Source organism: Parambassis ranga, chromosome 10 (assembly GCF_900634625.1).
Source record: "Parambassis ranga chromosome 10, fParRan2.1, whole genome shotgun sequence".
Classification (NCBI taxonomy): domain Eukaryota; kingdom Metazoa; phylum Chordata; class Actinopteri; family Ambassidae; genus Parambassis; species Parambassis ranga.
Window position 1 is genome coordinate 5,893,183 of NC_041031.1, and position 23,053 is coordinate 5,916,235.

The window sequence follows — 23,053 nt, forward strand, 5'->3', positions numbered from 1 at the left end:
TCTTAAAGTGAAAGTGAAAGTGACATGCTTCTGTTCAAAACCCTCATTTTCTATCAAACACAATTATCAAAGTATCAAAATCAACAAATCCTTGTGAACACACAGACTATTTGTTGATTATTTGTGTGCTCTAAAGACCAACCTGTGCACTGAATTAGTCCTAGATTACCAGGTAAAGTAGTACAATTAGGAAATCTGTATGGTTCATATCATAATAAATACATCCATGTCCCTCCCTGCTTCACTGTATCCTTCAATTCTACCATAATAAAACAGGAAAAACCATGAAAATTCCCCAAAATGAAACAGGGCAAAGAATCAAGCCATATTTACAAAAGATTCATACAAGAAAGGACAGAATTGCATTCAAATAATCTTAACAGATGTAATTTTTGTGTGTATACACACACGCGCGCACAAACACTGCACACCATAGCAAGCCAAAGTTAGCTGTGAATAAATTAGCCCATCTCTTCTCCATCTCGCACTCATGAATAAAAGATCTGGTGGCTGAAGAGGAACAGAAAACACATTTACAGAGAGGCAAAATGGAAAACAAGAGGAGAAGGAGAGGATGAATACCTATGTGCATGTGTGTGTGTGTGTGTGTGTGTGTGAGTGAGTGTGTGTGAATAGATCATCCCAAATAGCTGCTAACAGCATAACGCTCTTTAACAGGATTAGAAGAGGGATTAACTAATAGCTGACAGAGAGTATGAATACTGGAGAGGGCGAGAGAGACAGAGGCAGAGAGTGACGGACAGTCGATACATAAACAGGTGAAAAGAGAGAGACTGATGGAAACATTAAAAATTAGGGATGTCCCGATCCAATCACGTGATCGGAAATCGGGCCCGATTACGTGATTTCAGACTCGATCGGAATCGGACATTACCTCCCGATCAGGACTCGGATATATTTATTAGGACTCTCAAAGTTAACGCCTTCTGTGCAGGGTGGCTCTGTGCCCTGTAGTGTAGGGGTATGACAGTCGCTTTTGGCGCAAGAGGTCCTGGTTCGAGACCTCGATCTCCTAGCGTGGCGCTCTACACACACATGTTTTGCTAGGATCGGATGGGGACTTGGTATCGGCAGATACTCAAAATCAAATGACTCGGACTCGAGAGCAAAAAAATCTGATCGGGACATCCCTATTAAAAATGAAGATGACATAAGTTCTATAAATCCTATATGAGATAATCAAAGGGAGCCAGATATCGATCTCTAAAAAGGAGAGGAGAAAATGTAGTGAGGTTGTACAGGCACTGAATTAGAGCAAGCATAAAGAAAAAAATGAAATTGTTTGTGTGGTGTATAAATCAGCAGAAGAAAGTAGCAACTGTGCCAAAGCTGTTTTTCAACTTTAGCAGCACTGAGAGATAAACTGGAGAAGTGCATGGAGGAAAAAATATTAGCTAGAAAAAAAAGGAGCTGGAATATGAAACAAAAACATGTTGTCTGCTGTAAATGATGCAGTGACCCAACCCCTTTTATCGGAAATATTTCACCTTCAGTTACAGTTTAGTTAATGTGTGTAAGGCGTGAGGGGAAATACACACAATTTATGTCAAACGCTAACGGAAGGTTTGTGTTTGTGTTTAGGCTCATCCTTTTCTGTAGAACAGCTGATGAAGCACACCTCTTTACTCTGCAGCCATCCTTGATTTCCACACACACACACACGACCTGACCTCCCCTCTGCACCATTAATTAGTTGGAAACAATTAGTTTGAGTGTGGAGGAACCCAGGATTGGATTCATTATCGGAGCAACCTCTAATTTTGCTTCCGCTGGCCCAAACTGTGAGGTGCATCTCAGTAAGAAGCCACGTCCTCGGACACAACAGCAGTTAAACACATTCTGTCAAGATTCAAAAGGGAGTCTGTCCCAAGGTCGATACACTCGGCGGCATAACCAAGTGTTGAAGTGTCTGACGGTGGCAAATGAGAGTTAACAAACCAAAATCAATTTTATACACAGGGGCAGCAGAGTGGCCATGGTCTTCATGCATGACTGGTTCACTTTGCACTAAAGAAGAGACAAAATGATGGCACATGAAACACCTGTGCAGAACAGAGCAAAACCTTCTACCTGAGGATGTTACGCATGTGTCCTTGAGGGGGAGAGAGCACGAGGAACAAATGGTTACATCATCAGCTACAAAAAAAAAACAACATCAAATGGTTCTGGACGTCTTTTGTCTTTTGTCGATTATTGTTAGTTAGCCAGAAACAATTCCTTTCAATTGATTGCTTACACAAAGCAGAATGGTTTCATATGAGGCTAAATGACAAAGCGGGCATGTTTTAGAGGAGAGCGGCCCATCCTCACTGATTAAGATGTCGTAAATTCACTCCATTTGCCCAAATGAAATTCTGTTGTTAGGTATGTCCACTTCTCCTCCTGCAGACATCAATCAACAGCGAAATATAAAACTGTCTCCTCAACGGCAATGATGGAGCACTCAGCGAACAGAATCACAGCTCGGCTGTAAAGACGAGTGTGTGCAGCTTACTGATGTTAGCTTAGCCCTCAGATTTACACAGATTATATTCTGTAGTAATCTGTAAACATACTGTATTTCAGTATATGCATATACTGTTATTATGGAGCTGGTGCTCTACATGAATAGCCTATAGCTAGAAACATCTGGCATGGCTCTCTCAAAACACTCCTAGTACTCCGACACCCCTAATACCTGCTAATTAACATTGTCATTTTTTTATAAATATGACTCTAAAATTCAAAATGTCAAAGGAATTAATAGATACTTCTTGACACCATTAGGCTATTTACAGTGTACAGACAATGGTGTGTCAGTTTTCTCATCTGACTCTCAAACAGTACATTTATTTTCTTACTTTATATGGTTCTCCGAACAGGTTGAATCCAGTAGAGAACAGGTCTTCATCCTGCTGGACCTCCTGGTTCCTCCTCTCCCACTCTCTCCTCTTCAGGGCGCTGCGCTCTGACTCCAGATGACTGAAAAGACACAAAGAGATGCGCTCGTTAGCTTCTCCCTCTGAGGCCAACACACAGCCTGCCACCGATGTAACCCTGTGGGTTTTAATGAGTATTGCTAACAAGTCATTTTGGGAACTGCAAAGAGCAACGGCTGAAATTCTTTTTTTTTTTTTTCATGCAGTGTGATTAAAGTAGCCGGGCTGCTGGTAAAGAAAAATAACAGAGCGAGTCTGAAAATGATTCAAATTCCACATAAAGATGAAAGGAAGAGAAAAATGAGAGAAAAGCTCAGTTTTGGAGTGAGTCTTGAGCAGTGAGAAGAAGTTTCTGCAAAATAATCCAACACAGGGATGAGAACTGCGACCTTAATGCAGTTTAAGATGAATAGTAACACTGTGACACAGGACACCTAACACTCTGGTTAGCACTCTCTGGTGTGTCTGGGTGCTGTGTGTCTACAGCTTGATGCAGGTTACTGTCTACCTTTATTTCAACACAGGTCTGCTGTAGTGCCATTATTAAAAAAAAATATATTATTAAAAAAAATATATATATATATATATCAGATCTGAGGTCTGATATATAAAAATGATACATATATAATAATATATATATCTATATCTATATATAGATATATATATTATTATCACTACTGAGGTCCATGTGATGTAATATATGCCATTAACTAGAGAGTTTCATTTAAACATATCCTAATCCAGTCTTGGGATTGAAACACACCTTATCCACTGAACCACTTGAAAGGACAGATATGTTCCTGTCACTGTGTCTTTAAGAAGAAATAAACACATAAATAAAACTTTTGCTGGTTTCTACCTTCAGGAGAACAGTATGTGTCTTTCTTGAAAGACGGAACTATTGTTTGATTCTCGATTCTTTAAAATATGAAACGACTGAAAACTGCACCTTCTAGTAAACAATGAAAAGGAATGACTGGAAGCCGGTGAGGCTGGTCTGTAGGGAAAACAGAGGGTGGCAAACTCTGGGTTTTTGGAACACTTTTCCTTATATAACCATGTATTTTTAGAAAAACTTTTACTGCACGGTTACGGATTCACCCTGCCCTCTTAAACTTGAACAGTCACCAGCCTCCTCTGAGAAATCTACAAGCTGGCAAGAGAATCTCAGGAGCACAAAGTAATATGCCAGCGTGCTTGCAGATACACGTTATATGCATGAGGCTGTGGCCTGCTGACCCGAGAAAGGGCATCCTGTTTTACCACTTCCACTGCTGAGAGATGAGACAGGCTGGCTAATTAGAGATCAACACAATTAAAAGAGACTTTCTCTTTTTCCTCCAGCAGAACTTGCCTTCAACATTTAATCTATCAGCGAGATGTGAGTGGGAGGGAGAACAAGCGGAGAGGCAATGAGAGAGAGGGAGCAAAAAAAAAAGACCCATGGGAGGGAAAAAGACCCAGTTTCAGGGCAACAGACAGTTTCTTTAAAAGGAAAGAAAAATAACAGAATGATGAAAGACAAGAGTGGAGGAATGGGGAGAGGAAGGTGGAAGAGGAAGAACGGAGGAGCAAAAAGCAAGAGAGAGCAGGGGGAATTCCAGACAAAATGATAGACAGGTGTGTGTGTGTGTGTGTGTGTGCGCGCTTGTGTGAGTGTTTTACAATGTACGTAGATGTGATCATTGGGACCGCTGGTTGACATGTGCATTGTCTGTCAGTGCAGAACGATAACTGACAGAGCTGTCGCTACGACAAACACACACAAACGTACACAGCATGCACACACAAACATACACACACAGCGCTGCAGTCCCATGTGACAGATCACTGTCTCGGTCTGTCACACATGCTAGACATTCACACAGAGGGAAGCAGGTCAGACGAGGTAATTAACACATCCAGGATTTATTTCCCAGCATGCTGCAGAACAGGAAATGGCACTACCTGTCAGACATAGGTTTAGCCTGCTGCTACTAGGGCACACTCACTCAGCTCTGTGGTTGGCTGGATCTTTTTGGATGTGAAAAGTACATGTTTATATTTTAAAAATTTTAAAAATTAGTAGCATGAATTAATTTACCTGAGCACCCCCTGGTGGCCGGTTGCAGTTAGCCTAGAAAATGTCAGAGAAGCTTGTTGCAGATGGAAAACGCTCGACATGTTTACCATTGTGAAAGTGAATAAATTAATTACAAAGTAATGGTCTGACACAGTTTGCGAAAAATGTCATAATGTGCCAAGGTTTAATTTTGAAAGTAGAAAGTGCTAAGAATAACTTGTCGGTGCGTAATGTTACTTTTTTGAATACACACATACAAAGCTTTTCTAACAACAACACTGAACATTGTAAACAAGACTGACTGTGAAATTGGCTCGTGAGCTCATTGCTCCTTTTGCCAAATCTCACACTATGGATGCTTTGTTTCTTAAAAACATGTCCAAGATGACATTCATTTAATTTCAACTTCTGTTTTCATCTTTATCTTCATTTTCAATTTGAGGAAGACGGAAAGAAAGACAGGTAGTGAGGACGATAGATGATGGACACACAAATGGACTGGATTGGATTGGTGGGGATTAATAGCAGTAGTGATATCAGCACTGGGCATACTGTCCATGTTGATATTTTCTGTGAATGAAAATGTAGTGATGGCAGCTTCTTTCCTAACACTCTGTTTTCTTTCTCTGTGTGTGTGTGTGTGTGTGTGTGTGTGTGTCCTGAAGTAATGCTGATAGTCAGAGTAAGCTCTGGGAATTTAATCTCAGCAGAGCTATGCTGTGCTCCCCTGATAACTAAATGCACACAGACACACACACACTCACACAGACCAATGTTTCTAACTCAGCCTCACCACCCTCTCATTTACTGTCACAGCACAGAAATTCAGTATGGTTGTCTCCCTTCCTCAGCAATTTACCTTAGTGCCTGTTAGCAAGGCACTGAGTCTGCAACTCAGCAGGCAGCATTAGAAAGCAGCTGCTTGAGTAACATACAAACGCCCTCCAATAAGCAAAGGTTAATCACAGGGAGGACAAGGGACGTGGTAGGGCTATAGTGTTGGGTTTTATTTATTATATTCCCATTATATAATGTAGAACCTTTAACGGTAAAGGCCAGTAAAAACAGTTTCCACCCCACCGCACAGCAGCCAGATGTTGAAGCCGGTCAGTGGTTTTGGGGATAGAACATGAGTTGATGTGTCTGTGTTCTGTCGTCAGTGGGAAGAAAAGGCTCCGGTCTGCGTATGTCATCAAGAGACTTTCTGGAGCTGCTTCATTGAAAATCAACTGGAGCCTGACTTTGCGGACTCATGCCGCATTTCTTTCTTATGGGAATAACTGTCAGAGCAGTTCAAGGCAGCCGTTTGGAAATGTATCCAAACTCGTTTGAATCCATCAAGACGTTTTAAGCCAAGCTTTCCGTACATTTCAGTCATTTGCAATCAGCTCTCGTGCAGTCAGGTTCAAGCAGAGGCCGCGGTGGCATTTCACAGAGCGAGTTTAGGTCACATCCGTCCTCATGAGCGTTTTGCTTTAACTGACAACAATGCACCACTGGTGTTTATTTCAGGATTTAAAGTGATGTTTAGCAAGACAAAACTGCATTTATCCTAATTATTTTGAATACCAATACTGGTCTCTAATTGGCTGAACGCAGCTCTGCCTATTTACATGAGCGTCATGCATGAAAGTGTTGTTGTTCCTCGTGTACAACAGAGATTTACTGGCCCTGTAAAATGAAAACATTGTGTAGCGTACAGTTAACTCGGGAGAAACACTTGACGTTGCACTTGTGTTGGGTGACTGGCTTCAGCAGCTTCATTCATCCGTCACAATCACTGGCTCATTAACGAGTGTGAGGCGACCAGATGAATAATGAATACACTGCCGTTAGTTTACTCCTGACACATCTCAAGTTTGCGTTTATTATTGGTGTTTAATTATGACTTAACTATGATTTTGAGTTCACTTATTTGTTATTACTGCAAGTTGGCACCAAAAAGACTGACTTCACGGTACTAGTCCTACCTAAATTCTTTAGGTGATTAAATGACTACTTTTTGTCTTGTCTTCATGGCATCATCTGTCACAGGCTACCTTCAATCAATCAGATCAATTCATTTCTAAATCGGAAACAATATTCAAAAACGTAGAAGATGTCTGTATATTTCTTCACAAGGTGCTGATTGGATGCTTACTTTGGTTGTTAACTGTAATGGATTCAGTCGTCAGCATCAAGGTTGTGCGCGACTGGAACCACCTAACAAAAATGGGCAAAGCAGTAATATGAGCTCAGGCAGGTGACACCTTATCAGATGGATGGCGATGTGTGATAGCACCCACCTGTCTATCAAAGTAACCAGGCTCCTAATTATTACCTAATAATCTTAAAACGGTTGCCTGTAAACAAGTTCATTCCTGCTTTTAGGTTGGATATTTTCACATGTAGGTGTATGGGGATTGACTCACTCATTGAGCAAGCCTCAAGTGGCCATTAAAGGAACTGCAGTTTTTTCCTCTCTCTCTCTCTCTCTCTCTCTCTCTCTGAGTTAATCCTACTCTGTACCTCCATTTGTGGTTTTTTATCAGTCTTTATACCTCATTTTGGGATTCACTGACATTCAACTAATGTAGTAATTTATGTGTGAAGACATGTTGATTTATTAAAGGGGATTAGGTCCATTAGCAGAAGCCTTATTGCGACCTGGGAATTTTAAATGTAAAACACTTTGCCATAAATGGCTACTTCCTCAACAATGTCCTCCCTGCGCTCAGTTACACTCACTGTCACCAGCCAACACTGGATATCTTCAGCTTTGTGCTCTTGTGAAATCTCAAACAGAAGTGATACCTGAAGTTTTTCTTACAGAATGTGTAAAATCCCCCTGTCGCTGAACACAACAGAGCTTTGTTAGAGGTTCACAAAAAGCTCCACACAACATGCCTGTATAAAAAAAAAAATTAAAAATTAAAAAAACGTGATATTTTGTTTTTATTTAATCTCAGTGTTTAACCCACGCTTTTGTTAGCGACACCTCTGCCAGTAATGAAGTCATTTGGATAATTTGCTATAAAATAAATCATGTTATTAATCTATTGCTTTTACAAATGAAACGCTGCCAATAATTATACTTTTAGCTGGAGTGGTGCTTTAAAAAGCCCGTCGCATTTTCATTCTTTGTATTTTATTTAACCTGCATTTAACCAGGCAGCTCAATTAGGAATAAACCCTTGAATGTTTGTGGTCTGTGTTCGTGAGTGTGTGTGTGTGTGTGTGTGTGTGGTAGACAGCAAAGGGATGAAGGGGTAGAGCGAGTGTTTTGGAATGACAGGGAGAAGTGAGGGGGATAATGAGAGGAGGAGGAAGAGGAGGAGAGGGGGAAGGAGAGAGGAATAGCTGTCAGGCAGCAGACAAAAGCTTTGTTTGAAGTGTCAGTTCAACGACACGTTGGTGTGCGTCTGTGTGTGTGTGTGTTTTTTCCAGTTTGTGGGTTCATTGAGATGGCATTAGACATCAGAGGAATATCAGCAGGCATTCCTGGATAGACAGAGGAGAGGAGGATCTAGAACGCCATCGATGAGAGAATACACAGATTTCAGGTTTCTCCATGTGGACAGATAGAAGAAGGATGATATGAGGAATCACTGCTTTGTGTATCTGACATGACGGCAGGCACAATAATGAGATACAGCCTTCAAACACATTGTTACCTTATGGCTTTGTTTTCATGCACATCACACAAACCTGTGTATTTGACACTGATGGATAGATAATAGACAGAGCGAGGACAGATCAGGAACAACACGGGACTTCGCTGCTTCCTTGTTTGACCCACATACATATAGAAAGGAGATCTCTCATTTACATATCCACACGATTTCTACACATCAGTAGAGATGTTTCAATTCAGCTTTTCTAACCATCTGTTTGATTTTAGAATCAACAAAGGAGCTATCTGAACTACAAATCCCGCTTAAGTATAAGCCATAGTGATTAACTTATATTCAGCTCTGTGAAGTAAAGTAAATCACACAGTTCACACAACTTCAGCAGCATACGAAGCCTGCATGGAGCAAATGTTTAGAAAGATATTTAGATAGATTTAACAGATTTCCTGGTTGAGTTCAGAGCAGAACTGAACAGTAAACATGTTTAATTTTGCTGCCATGTTCCATTTGAGGCTTTTTTTGTTTTGATATGTAAACAATGAGACAATGAAGCAAGCTTCTTGCTTCTTGCTATTCAAGATTCATTCCTCACAACCACAGCAGTGTGTATCTACAACCTTCACCTTCAAAATGGACTTGATCTGTCATTCTTACTCAAGTCAGGCTTAGTTTTTGAGTTGCAAACGTATGTCTCAGAACAATGAGTGCAATTGTTCACTTTGACAATAAGAGAAAAATACACACAATTGCATGTCAAGAAGATTAAACTAAATGCATTTTTACCTCCAGTAGTGCTTTAAATTGACGCTTGGCTGGTTGTGTCTGAAGTGTCACATTTACAGTAAATTATGTGTCACATGGGTAGAAAACTACCAGTGTGTGTGTGTGTGTGTGTTCTAAATGATGTCCCTCTGCTCTCACACGATGGCATTTTGAGTCCAGCGAAACAAAAGATTAAAGAGAGAGACTGAGACGGAGCGAGATGTTGAAGTGTATGCGATACAATGAAAACAGGCCACTTAGGCATATTTCGGAGTGCAAACACTTTTGAGTAGGATCCCTGTCAGAGCAAACACAGACTCCAGAGACTCTACAGGCCATTCTCACGCCATCCCATCTTCCCACTTCTCTCAGAATTCGTTGTAAGTGTCTGAAGTGGCCCCTCGCTGCCTTTGGTGCAATGATAAATTAATGATAACAAGGTCTCTTAAAATGCATAACAATTCCAATTGTTTGACTTGAATATATTTTCACAGCTTTCCGGCGCTAACAGATAGAAGGTGATAATTTTGTCTTTCCATCTTATTCCATTTTCACATCGGTGATGATAACCTATTATTTTCAGGATACAAGAGGAGCATTGTCAAACAAAGTGTGAAAATTCACAGTTAAACTGTGAAGATTCATACTGTTTGCATTAATAACTAGAACATGTATTTTTTTTTTATTGATCAGGTGTTGCTGAGTGACGGCCAGATTAAAACTGCCATGAGGTGTAATGGAGAGATATCTGACTTTACTCCTGGATTACTGTGGAACTGATTCATAATCCAGCTGACATTTCACATCAATTTTACATTAACATTGCTTTCATGTTGCACATTTTTATCACCTTCTCTGACATGTATGCTGTAAACAAACAGAACGCGCCTGTATTAGCACTTGAATCTTCAAACATGTTTTGTTTGATGTACAGTAAACAGGCCTGTGTACAGCTTGCCTTTAAGGGTTCAGAGAGTGTTCACATCCTGCTACATCACAATTACACCAAGAGGTGAAAAACAAACCACCTGTGTTCAAATTTAATGAGGCACTATAAACTCAAAAGGTGAGGTGATTAGTAGTTTAAACTCCACCTTTGACCTAGAAATTTACAATGAATTTCAATTGACAGCTGTTAACCAACTGAATATTAACTACCAGAGTAAGGCCCCGTTCACACTGGAGAAAGTCATTCCAGCTAGAGTAGGATTGAGCCTTTAAGCTGGATGCGTTCAGACCTATTTTCAAATCTGGCTAGCACACACTTGTGTTCGCACTCAATCCGGCTTCATCCGGGGTGTTTGCTGTCCTCCAAACCACTAGGTGGCGCCTCGTAATATACATAGTCCATTCAGGTCACGGTAGGACCGTGTGTGCGCATGCGTCGTGCGGTTTTTTGTCCCGTGTCATGCCCCGTGAACCAGAAGTAGCACAGTCGCTAGCCGGATTCGCGAGCCACATTTGCGTTCACACCTGAGCCACATTTGAGCCAATCAAACTGGATACTGCCGGATTCGAGGTGTTCACACTCAGAAAAAAAACATCTGGATAGGCCCGAATCCCGCTTTAGCCAGATTTTTTTCCCCAGTGTGAACGGGGTATAAGAGACAATTCATAACAGTGTAAGGTAATAAGATATCTGAGTGTCTTTATATGTGAAATGATATGGTAATTCATATTTTGTCCTGGGTTAAGATTAGATACTTATTTGCATTATTTATCATAAATGCCACAGTAGAATGCGTCTTTCTGTTTACGCAGCATGTATAGTGTGGAACAGTCGGAACAAACAGATTTGGATTTGCCTCTCTGCAAGATATGTGTCAATAAGTTCCCACTATTACCTGAGTGGCCTCAGGTTGTGGCTGAGGGGCGGCCACTACAACATGTGAGCATTAACCGCAGCCCTTCTGTCTGTGTAAACATGGTTCCAGCATGGAAACAGGTGCCAAAACCTCCACAGTGTGCAGTAAAGACCTGTCAGCTTCCTATAAGAGACAAAGCTCCACTTCCTCTGGTTGCAGGCATTCATATTTTTCTCCACAGAAAGCAAAGATGCTTCAATATTATTATTTATGAGAGTCACATGTACTTTAAAATCTAACAATAAAACGTAAGCCATGTCATAAAAAGAGCTTATTAAATAAAAATGTAACAATCTGCTGGGGCATGGCTACAACTGTCGTGTTGTGTGTGTAAACAGAAATGTATGAATTTATTAGACAGTGAAATGAACCCACAGTTATCAGTACATTTCCATCCCTGATTTGTGGTCTCCTGCACTGCATCTTCTGGTTTCACCCAGATTTCCTCATAGGTTCACAATGAACTTTGATTACACCCAGCAGTGCTAATGTTTTGAGGGCTGCTTCCCATCATCAGATTTCAAAATTTCTTTCCGCTCTGCCTTTGATGTGTAACTCCCGAGTCTGCCTAAAGGGTGTTTTCATGTGGCAGCGGGCCCAGACTGTGACTCCCAAACTGAACCAAAAAAAAAAAAAAAAACATAATGTGAATTACTGGGGAGAGATGAGTGTGCATTGGCAACAGTGACACTGTAATCCTAACATTAAAAGGCACCAGGGCAATTATTTCACAGGAAGAGACAACAGAGATGAAATAAATAAACGACACTGTGAAGAAAATCCTGATTGCTCACTGTTGCCTTCTTGAAAAGAAAACTGATTGCACCCTGATTGGACAGATCGGTGATAAGAGCCTCCTTTATCTCCTGATTTTCACCTGATAACGAGGGGTTAATAATTTAACTCACACTCAAAAAGCACTCCTTTTTTTTTAGACACGCACACACACTTCCATAGTTAATCTGCAGACTATTAGCTGATGAGAAAGAATTAGCGTTTGCTAAATTAGTTAATTAGATAATGAATGAACACAGTTAACTACATCCTGTATTCTGTGAAATCAGAGTAAGAGAGGGAGCAAATTATCAGATAACAGGTTCAAGAGAAGGACAAAAGATGTGGGGAGCAGACTGAGACACAGAGAGGGAGAGAGAGAGAGAGAGGGGGAGTCAGACCCGGGCATCTGGTGATGTTAATATTTGCCTCCATATTCTACACACACACACACACACACAGTGTTTATATTCCTGAGAATCCTGTGAATACTGGGATGGTCTCTAATCTTTCACTGTCTCTTCCTGCCCTCATGATAAACTGCCTGTCTAACATTGTTTTCTTATCGCTCTGTGTGTGTGTGTGTGTGTGTGTGTGTGTGTGTGTGTGCAGTTACTTATGAGTATGTATGAGTGCATGAACACCTCCTAATGAGAGTTTGTGAGAAAGACGGTGTAGGATACTGTGTGTGTGTGTGTGTGTGTGTGTGTGTACAAAACTTCCAGAAAATGACAAAAGATAATTTTAGGGAATTAAATTTAGCTCATGCTAACATGAACTTTACATTCTCACTCTCTCTCTCTCTGGTGTGTGTGTGTGTGTGTGTGTCCAAATCTAATGACATTATGCTTGTTAATATCTGTGTCATATAATCCCGGTGCTTTAATCTCTTTTACTGACATTCCTGTATACATCTCCCCTACACTCCACTGTGTGTGTATGTGTGTGGGCCTGTTGAATGCAGTGTTTAAGGCTGTTTATATGTTAATGAGATCTGTCATCTAGAACATAATAGCTTTACTAATGTAATCACCGCCATTATCACGCTTATGATCTCTGTCTCAGACATTATCGCTGATGTCACATGCTTGTCAATGCTGCTGGGATCCTCTGACAGCGTCCCCGTCACTTCTATAACGCACCGGTCGTTCGCACGCTGCTGACATTTCCCGTGCTTCTTCAGTTGAGGAATTATGTGAGTCTGAAATTTTAATTGAAAAGACAGCCGTGTAATCCTCACGCTTTAATCTCAGTGCATTTACATGTGTACATGACCACATACATTCTGTGTGTGTGTGTGCTTGTATTGCCTGCGGCTCATAAATATGTAGCTGCATTTAACCAAATGCTGTTAAGATTAAGAGACACCTTGACCGACAACACACATTCACTTTCATGCTTATCTGACTAACAGTACAAACATGAACATGCAGCTCATCAGCGAGGAGCAACCACAGAAACATTGGCACCAGAAAAGTGCACCGCTGCAGCACATTAGTACAACATGTAAGTATACTGTAGGTGCAATGTTACTTAGACCCTGTTCACACTGGGGAAATCAATCCGGCTAGAGCGGGATTCGGGCCGTACCTATATATAGCCGGATAGTTAGTCTAAACAACGCGAATCTGGATATATCTGGATAGATCTAGATCCACCTCTCGGAGGTGCAGGATTGGAGCCGGATTGGCTCAAATGTGGCTCAGGTCTGAACGCAAATGAGGCTAGCGAATCCCGCTAGCTATGTGATACTTCCGGTTCACAGGGACAGTGTCCGGGTTGCATACAAAAGCTGTATGTAAACAACCGTCGACTTGAGACAGCTTTGCCCCGAGTTTATTTTAGACAGGGCTACAAATTAATAAACTGCTGTTTGAACAAAAAAAAAAAAAAAACGAACCAAAAAAAAAACACGAAAGAACGAACGACACGGGATTAAAAAGCAATAAGGATTAAGCTGGATTAAGCCGGATTGGCACACACGGACATGCGTGTGTGATAGCCAGATTTGAAAATAGGTCTGAACCTATCCAGTTTAAAGGATATCTGGATTAAATCCTACTCCAGCTGGATTGACTTTCTCCAGTGTGAACGGGGCCTTTAGACGCTGGTGTGCTCCTACTATGCAGTAGTGAAGATAGCAGCACACTGTCTGATTAATGCTGACTTCATGCTGTCTATCAAATATAGACACACGCCTCCATCAGTCATTTCTGATTTTTTTCACCCCCCCTGACTCACAGACACAAACAGCTGATTGAGAACACTGTGAAATTTCCAGGTGGCCTGAGAGCTCGCCTGCAGTGAACAGTTAACTTGTCAGAAAGTACACCTGCTTCTCTACCTGTAACAATAGAAACTTCAGTGAAATGGAAAACACAAAATACTTGTAGTTAATTAATAATCTTTGTACTAATTCATTTTTACAGTATCCGTCATAACATTGACACATTGGTGCTCTCACTTTATATTATTATAAAGCTGTTATTGGTAAGTATGTCAATATACTATCTATTTACACATTAACCGCCACCCATGTATACGCCATGTACGCCCACATTTTTGACCCAATTCAAAGATCAAGTCTCTCCCATAAACATCTTCACAAAACACACTACTTTTCTTGTGTAATGGGCAAAATAAGATATGAAATGAGTCATATGTATATTCATGTAACAGTTTCACATCATCATGACAGCATGTCAGTGAAGTCATGTCTGCATACCTTGGCACCGTATCTGCTCATCATTCCACATTTTACACACTTGCTGCTTAAGGGAGAGAAGCTATATCATATTAACCAAAAGCTGAGCATGACATTTGCCAGAATTCCTTATCTGATTGGATCTGATCCTCCCCAGAAACATCAGACCATGGAACACCACTAGTGCCATTATCAGAATCAAGCTTTCAACACAAACCCTAATGAATTTTAATTCATTAATCAATATTACTGACTGATTATGTCAGTAATTTATACATCCTTTTTCCAAAAAAAAAAAAAACATGTCATCACCAAATGTTCAGCTGATGTGTACATATTACTTTCATGGAAAATAATGATGAACCCAAATCACAGGTTTACTATCAAGTGTGCAATATAAAGGAGGTGGTGAGTCCTCCTGCTGAATGTCAACATAAACGTTTGCATTACTGTCCCCAAAGACAAGTCATACCAGTGTCGGTGTTACATACAGTATATCCAAAGGCCGTGCAGGGTAAAGCGGGGGGGCATAAATGAAGGAGGAGTACAGAGTGTCCTTTGCCATTAGGTTCTGACTGATCCCGTGTCCGTACTGGGAATAATTAATGAAGTTATCATTGTTGTGCCAAGTGTGTGAATGTGCACAGTCGTCTCTCTGTCTGTGGAGGTGTTCCAAGGACCCCGCTGCTGTCTGATGCTGCAGCTAAAGTGGCTACATTAACCTTCAAATGAAGACATTTTTATAACACTGTTTACAGTAACATATTGTAATATCCTGACAGCTGTTCCCAGTGTTTAGTCGTATAATGGGGCGCCTTTGATCTCTGCAATCATTTTTCGCCACAAGAAATGCATTTTTTTTTTTTTTTTTTAAATAGAACATTATTTGAATCCAGTTGTATATTGCAGGTAGTTTAAATCTCTATGCAAAATAAAAATAAATCTGGACCCAGAATTGTGTTTGGGACGTATAGGCTTATAAGTGAGAGGACACAGGGGGTTTATGTCAAGGTTGTGCGAGTCATCCCTGCAATGGACTGGCCACCTGTCCAGAGTGTACCCTGCCTCTCACCCGTTAGAAGGCTGGGATAGACTCCAGACCCCTGTGACCCTGTACTACAGGACAAAGCGGGTTCTAATGATGGAAGGACAATGCAATTCTTCAAGCAAGTGCTGGTGGTTCTCCCAACACCACCATGTCAATATTGACTAATATGAAACAATATCACAATAAGATTTTTTTTCCCATGTCGCTCAGCCCAGGTGAAAGCTACCCCCAGCTATCATAAAACTGCCAAATAGCATACTGCACTGATGCTACACATGGTGTACTGCATCAGAATAAACTAAAGTGAAGCCACAGAGTGCTTTTCGGTGTTTTATGGTAGTCTCTGCACAACTGTTGTGAGGCAGCTAACCATGCTTTATGGCACCTTGCAGAGCCAAAACTACCTGTTGTACAATAGGCTGTCAACTAGAGAAAACACAAAATATAATGAATGAGTAAAAAGCCAATTATCCCCCTACAGTGGTATAAATAAACTATCCTGCTGTTCTTACATGACCTCGTCTACTCTGCTGCAACACTCCGCCTGTCCTGCTTTTCCTTCAACCAATCTCTCTCCTTCTCTATGCGTGTGTGAGTCTGTGTGCTTTTGCCTGCCAGCATGAACAAGCTGTACTGGACACACACAGATAAACACACACACACACACACACTCACATACTCGCTACTGCCTGCCAGTTTGTATATGTGCAAGATAGACGAAAGAGCAGCATGTGTATGTGCGTGCGCGTGTGTGTGTCTCAAAAAGATAATACAATTTTTTTTGGGACTCCGGCAGCATTACCTCTTCTTCTATGTTGCTATGGTAACAAGCTCCGGACCAAGAGAGTGAGAGCAAGAAAGATGGATAGAGAGACCCCCAAGGACACACACGCACACACACACACACACACACAAACAGGCGCGCGCGCACACACACACACACACACACACACACACAGCAAACATGCCTCCACACCACCTTCTTCTCTCCTTCTCTCAGACAAAGGCTTTTCCAGCCAATTATCCAGCTCCAGCACATGAAGGGTTAACAGCTGCTTGGTGTCTGTACCACAGAGATTTTACCTCGAGCCATTTGGTCTTGGCTGTAATCGCTGCACACTATTCTGTGGTGTTACACGTATGCCAGCTATGTGAAATAGCATTCTCTCATTGTGGGAAATTTTAATATCAACGTCCCAACACACACACACACACACACACACACACACACACACCACACACACCAGATTACACATTCTGGCTAAACCACATACAACCATACTGTGTCTTTGTTCTGTAGTACTTCCTGGACTAACAGAGACTCTGATTCAAAGTCTGTCACTTCATTTCTTCCTAAGTATATCCTTGATAAGCATCTTACTCAGAAGATTTACATTAATGTACTAAAGGAAACCATGATCAATATTTTTGACAGGCTTGTAGGTCAATGTACACCTCCAGAATACAGAAAGAAACATAAGCATTCTTCAGACTTATGTTTCTGACCAATGAGAAAAATAATTTTCATTAACTTTTAGCCTTGTTTTGGTCACCCTCTAAAATATAGCTCCATTAGTTGCCAAAGTTCATTAACGGACTTAACTGTAAAAACCAAGACACTGAAGCTGGAACACACAAAAATGCCCGACAGACTAGAAGAAGTTTAGTATAGCGCTGTTTTAATCTCATATTTTTCCAAACTATCATGTTAATCACACAGATTAAAAGAAATGACCTTTACTGTGAAAAGTACGTTTTTGTTTAATCCACAGTAATCCACAGAGTTTTTGCAATGTATACAAAGTACAGTGACATTCACACCTTTCTGAAGCACACAGGCTTGACACAGCTTGCTCTTCAAAGCCTGATATAGACATCTGTCAGGGTTCTTCTGTTCAGACTTCATTGTCTCACTGCTGGTGTATAAAAAATGTATCCTATTCTCAAAATATCCAGTTATGAACTTCTTAGAGATGGTACAACCTACAGCCGTGAACCCACTTCAGTATGCTCTCAAGTAAGGCGTGAGTGTTACAGGTATCAGCCTACTTACTCGCTTAAATAAAAGCAAGGCCAAGCTGGTGTTTGTTGATTTCTTGAGTGCACTCTAGACGTGGTGGAAGTCTTTTGTAGTGGCCACAAGGAGCTTAGGCTGAATGTAAACCCTGAACTGATCCTGTGGATTCAGTCCTTTCTAACAGCAGGTCACACTGAATGGACACATTACACACTGTAGCACTATCAGATCTGTCTCTACAGAAGAAGCCCTAAGGGTTCTGTATTATCACAAGCCCTGTTTACTTTGCATACAGATGACTGCAGGAGTACAGACCTCAATATGTTCTCTCTGAAATACTCTGATGATACCAGCCTGGACACATTTAAGAGGCTCCTGAGTGCCACTGGTGCTTTCCTGGGTGAAAAGCAATCACCTCAAATCTGTACGCATCTAAAACAAAAAGAATGGTTATTGACTTCCCATGTGACCTCACACCCCTATCAAATGTGACAGTGGATAGCAAGGCCATTGCGAAGAGATGAGTGTAAGTACTTGAGACTACTACACATGCCCATGGACGTCATTGTTAAGAGGAATGATGAACAGATCCTCTTAAAACAGCAAAAGAGTCTCTTCTTGAGAAAATACAGGTGCCTGGATTTGCACAAGTACGTGCCACAGACCTTTTTACAGATGTTTTACTGAATTCATGTGGAAGTTTGACATCATAGGTTTGGATCTGTGTCTGTGGCCCAACAGGACTGTTAGTGGAAAAAAAATCATTAGCCAAAGATCTGCCCAGCCTCACAGGGATTTACATAAAATGGGTCCCTGGAAAGTCTGAACAATGACTACAGAATCAAACCACATACTTCATACTGACACAGCCAGGAATTCAGTTACATGATCTCTGCGACTGATGTTAGAACAGAACTACACACAACACTTTTATCATTTCAGATAATTGTTCTCTTAGATTCAACTTCAATTCTGATAATCTGACCAATTAGATCCGTCATTCCTTAAAGGTAAGAAACTGGGGATCAACAATAAACTGCTGTTAACTGCAAAACGCCAATTAAGCTCTCATTATTAAAACAATTCCAGGAGCCACTGATAACTAATAAGCTATTAAAGCACTTTAGAAAAAAAAATTAATAAAAACAAATAAACCACACAGGTATCTTTGAGGTATTCTGCTTTGATTGTGTTTAAGCAAATACTAAACAAGCAAATAAGTGTTTCATTTTTTAAAACTATTAATATCAAACACAAGCAAGAAGAGCAAGGCAAAGGGAGGAGAGAGAGAAAAGGACAACCACAACAGCATGAACTGAACACTGAACAGGCTGGTTCCTGGGCTGTTCCTGTAAACAATCACACTAACCATGAGTCCCTGCAATCAAAAAAAATATATATATATAGCATCACTATAATGTTGTATAGTCTAGTACAAGAATAAGAGAGCTATGATATATCCACCTTTGTCCTTGCTTTTATCTGTCAGAATCCTCTTATCTGATAGATTCCTGCAGCCGCCACTATGAGCCCATGCAAACACAACATATTACATAAAGATGAGCTACTGAGTTTGTGGAGAAATCTAGAGATTTACTACAATCTTTTTAATCGGATACTACTGTGACTAATAATACAGGTAGTGCAAATGCCATATATGTGCAGAAAAAGAACATAAATGATATTCTGTACTATAATTTCTGTCTGAATTTAGATTTTTCTTACAAAAGCCAGCCATGGGGTGATGCTTCAGTGCAAAAATCATAATGTTTTTTTTTTAAATAAGAACTGAAGATATGAATGTCAACTGTAATAAAGGAACTCCGACTTTATTCTCATCTCATTTAAGCATTTAAATAAGAGTTTTCACTTGGTGTGTGTCAGTCTGTCAGTCTGTCTGGTGGTGCTGTACCTGTGGCCTCCGGGAAAAAGGCCCTGACAGGACAGACGTTGTTTTCTAGGTCAGCTCTTCCTGCATGGCAGACCATCAAGGCCACCCACGTACCTGGTCGCTACACTGGGGATATGATGTCTTAAGAAGCTTTGTTTTTCAGCAGATTCAGACAGACAAGGACTTTGTGTTCTGTCAGTGTGAAAATGTCTGACGGGACCTGGAATCTGTTTTCGGCTGTTATCCCTTCGCAGGCACAGGCATGTCCTGTTGCACACTGACACAGCAAAGTCCAGGCTAAAAAAAAAAAAAAAAACACTAGAGTCTAGAGTCAGACTGAAAGATCAGTTCGTCAATACACTGGGCAGACATTGGCTTTTGTTACAAGTAGGGTATTGCCTAGGCAGCGTGTCATGGCGTGTGACCCACCCTTACTAATAAGGAGTAGGTATGTGATATGTAATGGGAATAAGTGAGGAGGTGGGAGACTGTATATCCCTGTCCTGGTTCCTGGTTCTTAATAATGACAACCCAACAGAGAGGAATATTATATATATGTTACTCACCTACTTGAAATTCTGAAACATCACCAACTCTAGTCCCAACATTCAGGATGCACCAAAAGTAGCCAATGGAAATCTACACTAATATAGATTATTAGCACTTCTATCTATTTGTGTTGTGCACACACCAATGCATATGCGATGCCTCTCTGTGGACGTGTTGCTATTGCACAAATACAATAAATGGTCTTGCTAGCACTAGACTAACAGCGTAGGTGTCATAGCAGGCAGGTCAGCATTGTGTGGACAGAAGGAGCTGGGATCCTTGCCACCAACCACGCTCGGCACGCTCTATCACCCCGAGGCAAACAGGGCACCGGCACCCGAAGTAAAGATCATTCAGAAAAGCCAGTCAACAAGCGAGTGAGTAGCAAGCATCCTACATATCTCAGGGGTTCCTGAAGGGCTTACAAAGGAGCAGAGAATAAGGCAGCAGCTAAACAACACCCTTGGCCTTTTCACGAAACTAATCACAAAGAAAAAAAAAAAGCGCACAGTGATGGAGTAGTGGAACCAGAGAAGAAGACAATGAGACCGATTTCACTGAAAGTGATACAAGGACTATTACTGGTATTTCCTGCTACAAGTACTGACATCATATGTGATATAACTTCACAAAGCACAAGTAGGATGTGTGCATCACCCAGATGATGAAACACTGAGTCTGACCACAGCACAGTGTAACATCATGAGAGATCCCCTCTGGAATGGCGAACATTATCTCTGACTAAAAAAACTAAAGCACGATATTATAGAATAAATTAGGAAAATATTACAAATCCCTATGAAGCCAAATGACTTTAGTCTGAAGGATTTAATGTGATAACTTGGTGATTATACTCAGAGAACAAGAGCTATAGAAAAAGAATAAGACAGAGAAATGAAAACAGTGGAAGATAACGTGCTAAAGGAGGAAGGCCTGAATTAACAGCCTATGGAGAGACAGTGGGAATTGTGTGTTTACGTGTGAGGAGTTGTGGGAGGGTGATATGTACGTTAGGCTTTGTGTGTATGTGTTGTTATTTACAGTGGCATTAACAATTTGACCTGGTTTCTTTCTTTCTTTTGAGGTTCAGCCCCGCAGGGTCTGAGATTCCATTGTTTTGTTTTGGTTTTTTTTTTTTTGCTCAGGTTTATTATCCTTATTATTCCCCTCCTGCTATTTCACAATTTCCCCTTGGGAGCCTGCAGACTTGTGTAATACTACATATCTAATGATATGCAAATGCTTCATAACAAAGGGTGTGCCATGGTTGCCTAATGGGGGCGCTAAAAATAACATGGAGCCATGAACTGCCACTGCTGTGACTATAAATGTGTACCTATATATATATATATATATATATATATATATATATATATAAATTTCCATTTCATATTGTATTTGTATTTCTTCCAAAATGAAGGATATTATAAGGTATATCATTTAAAATTAGTTTGTATATGGGGGTTAGGGGTTGGTGTGTACACCTAGGTTCAATTTAAAGATAATCAAAATATTTTAGGTGAACATTTGCATTCAAAAATGGAAAAATCAGACCAAAAGTGGTGCAGCTTATGCACAGCAATAACACCACCAATAAAAATGTTCTTTTATTTTTTTTGCTTTTAGTAGCAAGGATATGATGATTAGTCTGATGTGTTGGGAAGCTATTGTTCTGTTAACAACACAGCATGTTGCTGTAAAGAACTGTATCCATCAACATCAAACTCATCCCATAAGAATACATTGAATGAGCTATAAACAGGGTTTGGATGAGAGTAAAAATATTATGAAAAAAAGATTACAAAAGATTAAAAGAAATTCCTCTTCCATTCTTCTACAATCAAGCATTGAAGTACACACACTAGAACTCTACATGAGATGGAAATAATGAAGAGAACACATCAAAGAGATGATCTGAGTGACAAAGTAATGAACAGCAGTGAAGAGATGTGGGATTATGGGCAGTAAACACAAACAGACCAGCTATATGTGCATGAGGATAAAGCAGTGAATCCCTGCCAAATGCTTCAATGTATACTTTTTGACAGTCTTCCTGCTTGTGTGTGTATGTGTGTGTACACTGGCAGTAGGCAAATGTTCTCACGCTCCCCCAAAATGCATCAGGTCTAATTCCCAACAGCTGAAAAATGTCCTGAAGCCTAATTTTGAAAATCACGCTGATGAATCAAGCTGACTTCATCTGTCATCATTTGTGCGTGCGAGTCAAACTTAATGAAACTAAAACACAACAGACCATCAGTTACCTCGGGATCGATATTTAGACAGCCTCTGCGTATAGTTACAGATGCAAGTGTGCAAGGACGCACAAAATGCAAATGCACACGCGCGGTCAAACACGAGTCAGACGCATACACATACTTAGCGTATTGATTGAGCCCCCCCACACACAGTCCACTAGCTGTATGGGCAGAGTGAAGGGTTACAGCTTGCAGTCTGTCCTCACCAAACCGCTGCCATCTATCTACAGGTTAATGAGGCTCAGCCAAGTTTTTTTTTCGTCTTCTACACTGCACTTAGCAGCAGTGAAATCCACATCACATACATCTATAGAGAATATGTCTGGGATGGTAGACTAACATTTATCCAGAAATGTTCAGTCTTCACACTGTTATTATATCTGACCAAATATTCACGACTCAAATATTCACTGCCTTTACAACTGTTATTAATACTTATGAATAGCAGGTCTTGTTTTGAGCATTTTCAATATCATCAGCGTCATTTTTAACATGATTTAAGTTAAACTGGACCGACCTGATTTATGCTGAGAGATTACATAAATATACACTCAGCTAAAGGCTGCACTGTAA

The 23,053-nt window shown here is 40.6% G+C and overlaps 1 protein-coding gene across 1 annotated transcript in view; it reads right to left on the reverse strand.

Annotated features, from left to right (window-relative positions):
* aff2 (AF4/FMR2 family, member 2) overlaps positions 1-23,053 on the reverse strand; it is a 111,560-nt gene that overhangs the window by 76,757 nt on the left and 11,750 nt on the right. Inside the window, exon 2 of the mRNA XM_028416076.1 lies at positions 2,862-2,982. Within this exon, the coding sequence (XP_028271877.1) occupies positions 2,862-2,982 (121 nt within the window). The remainder of the gene's footprint in view (positions 1-2,861; positions 2,983-23,053) is intronic.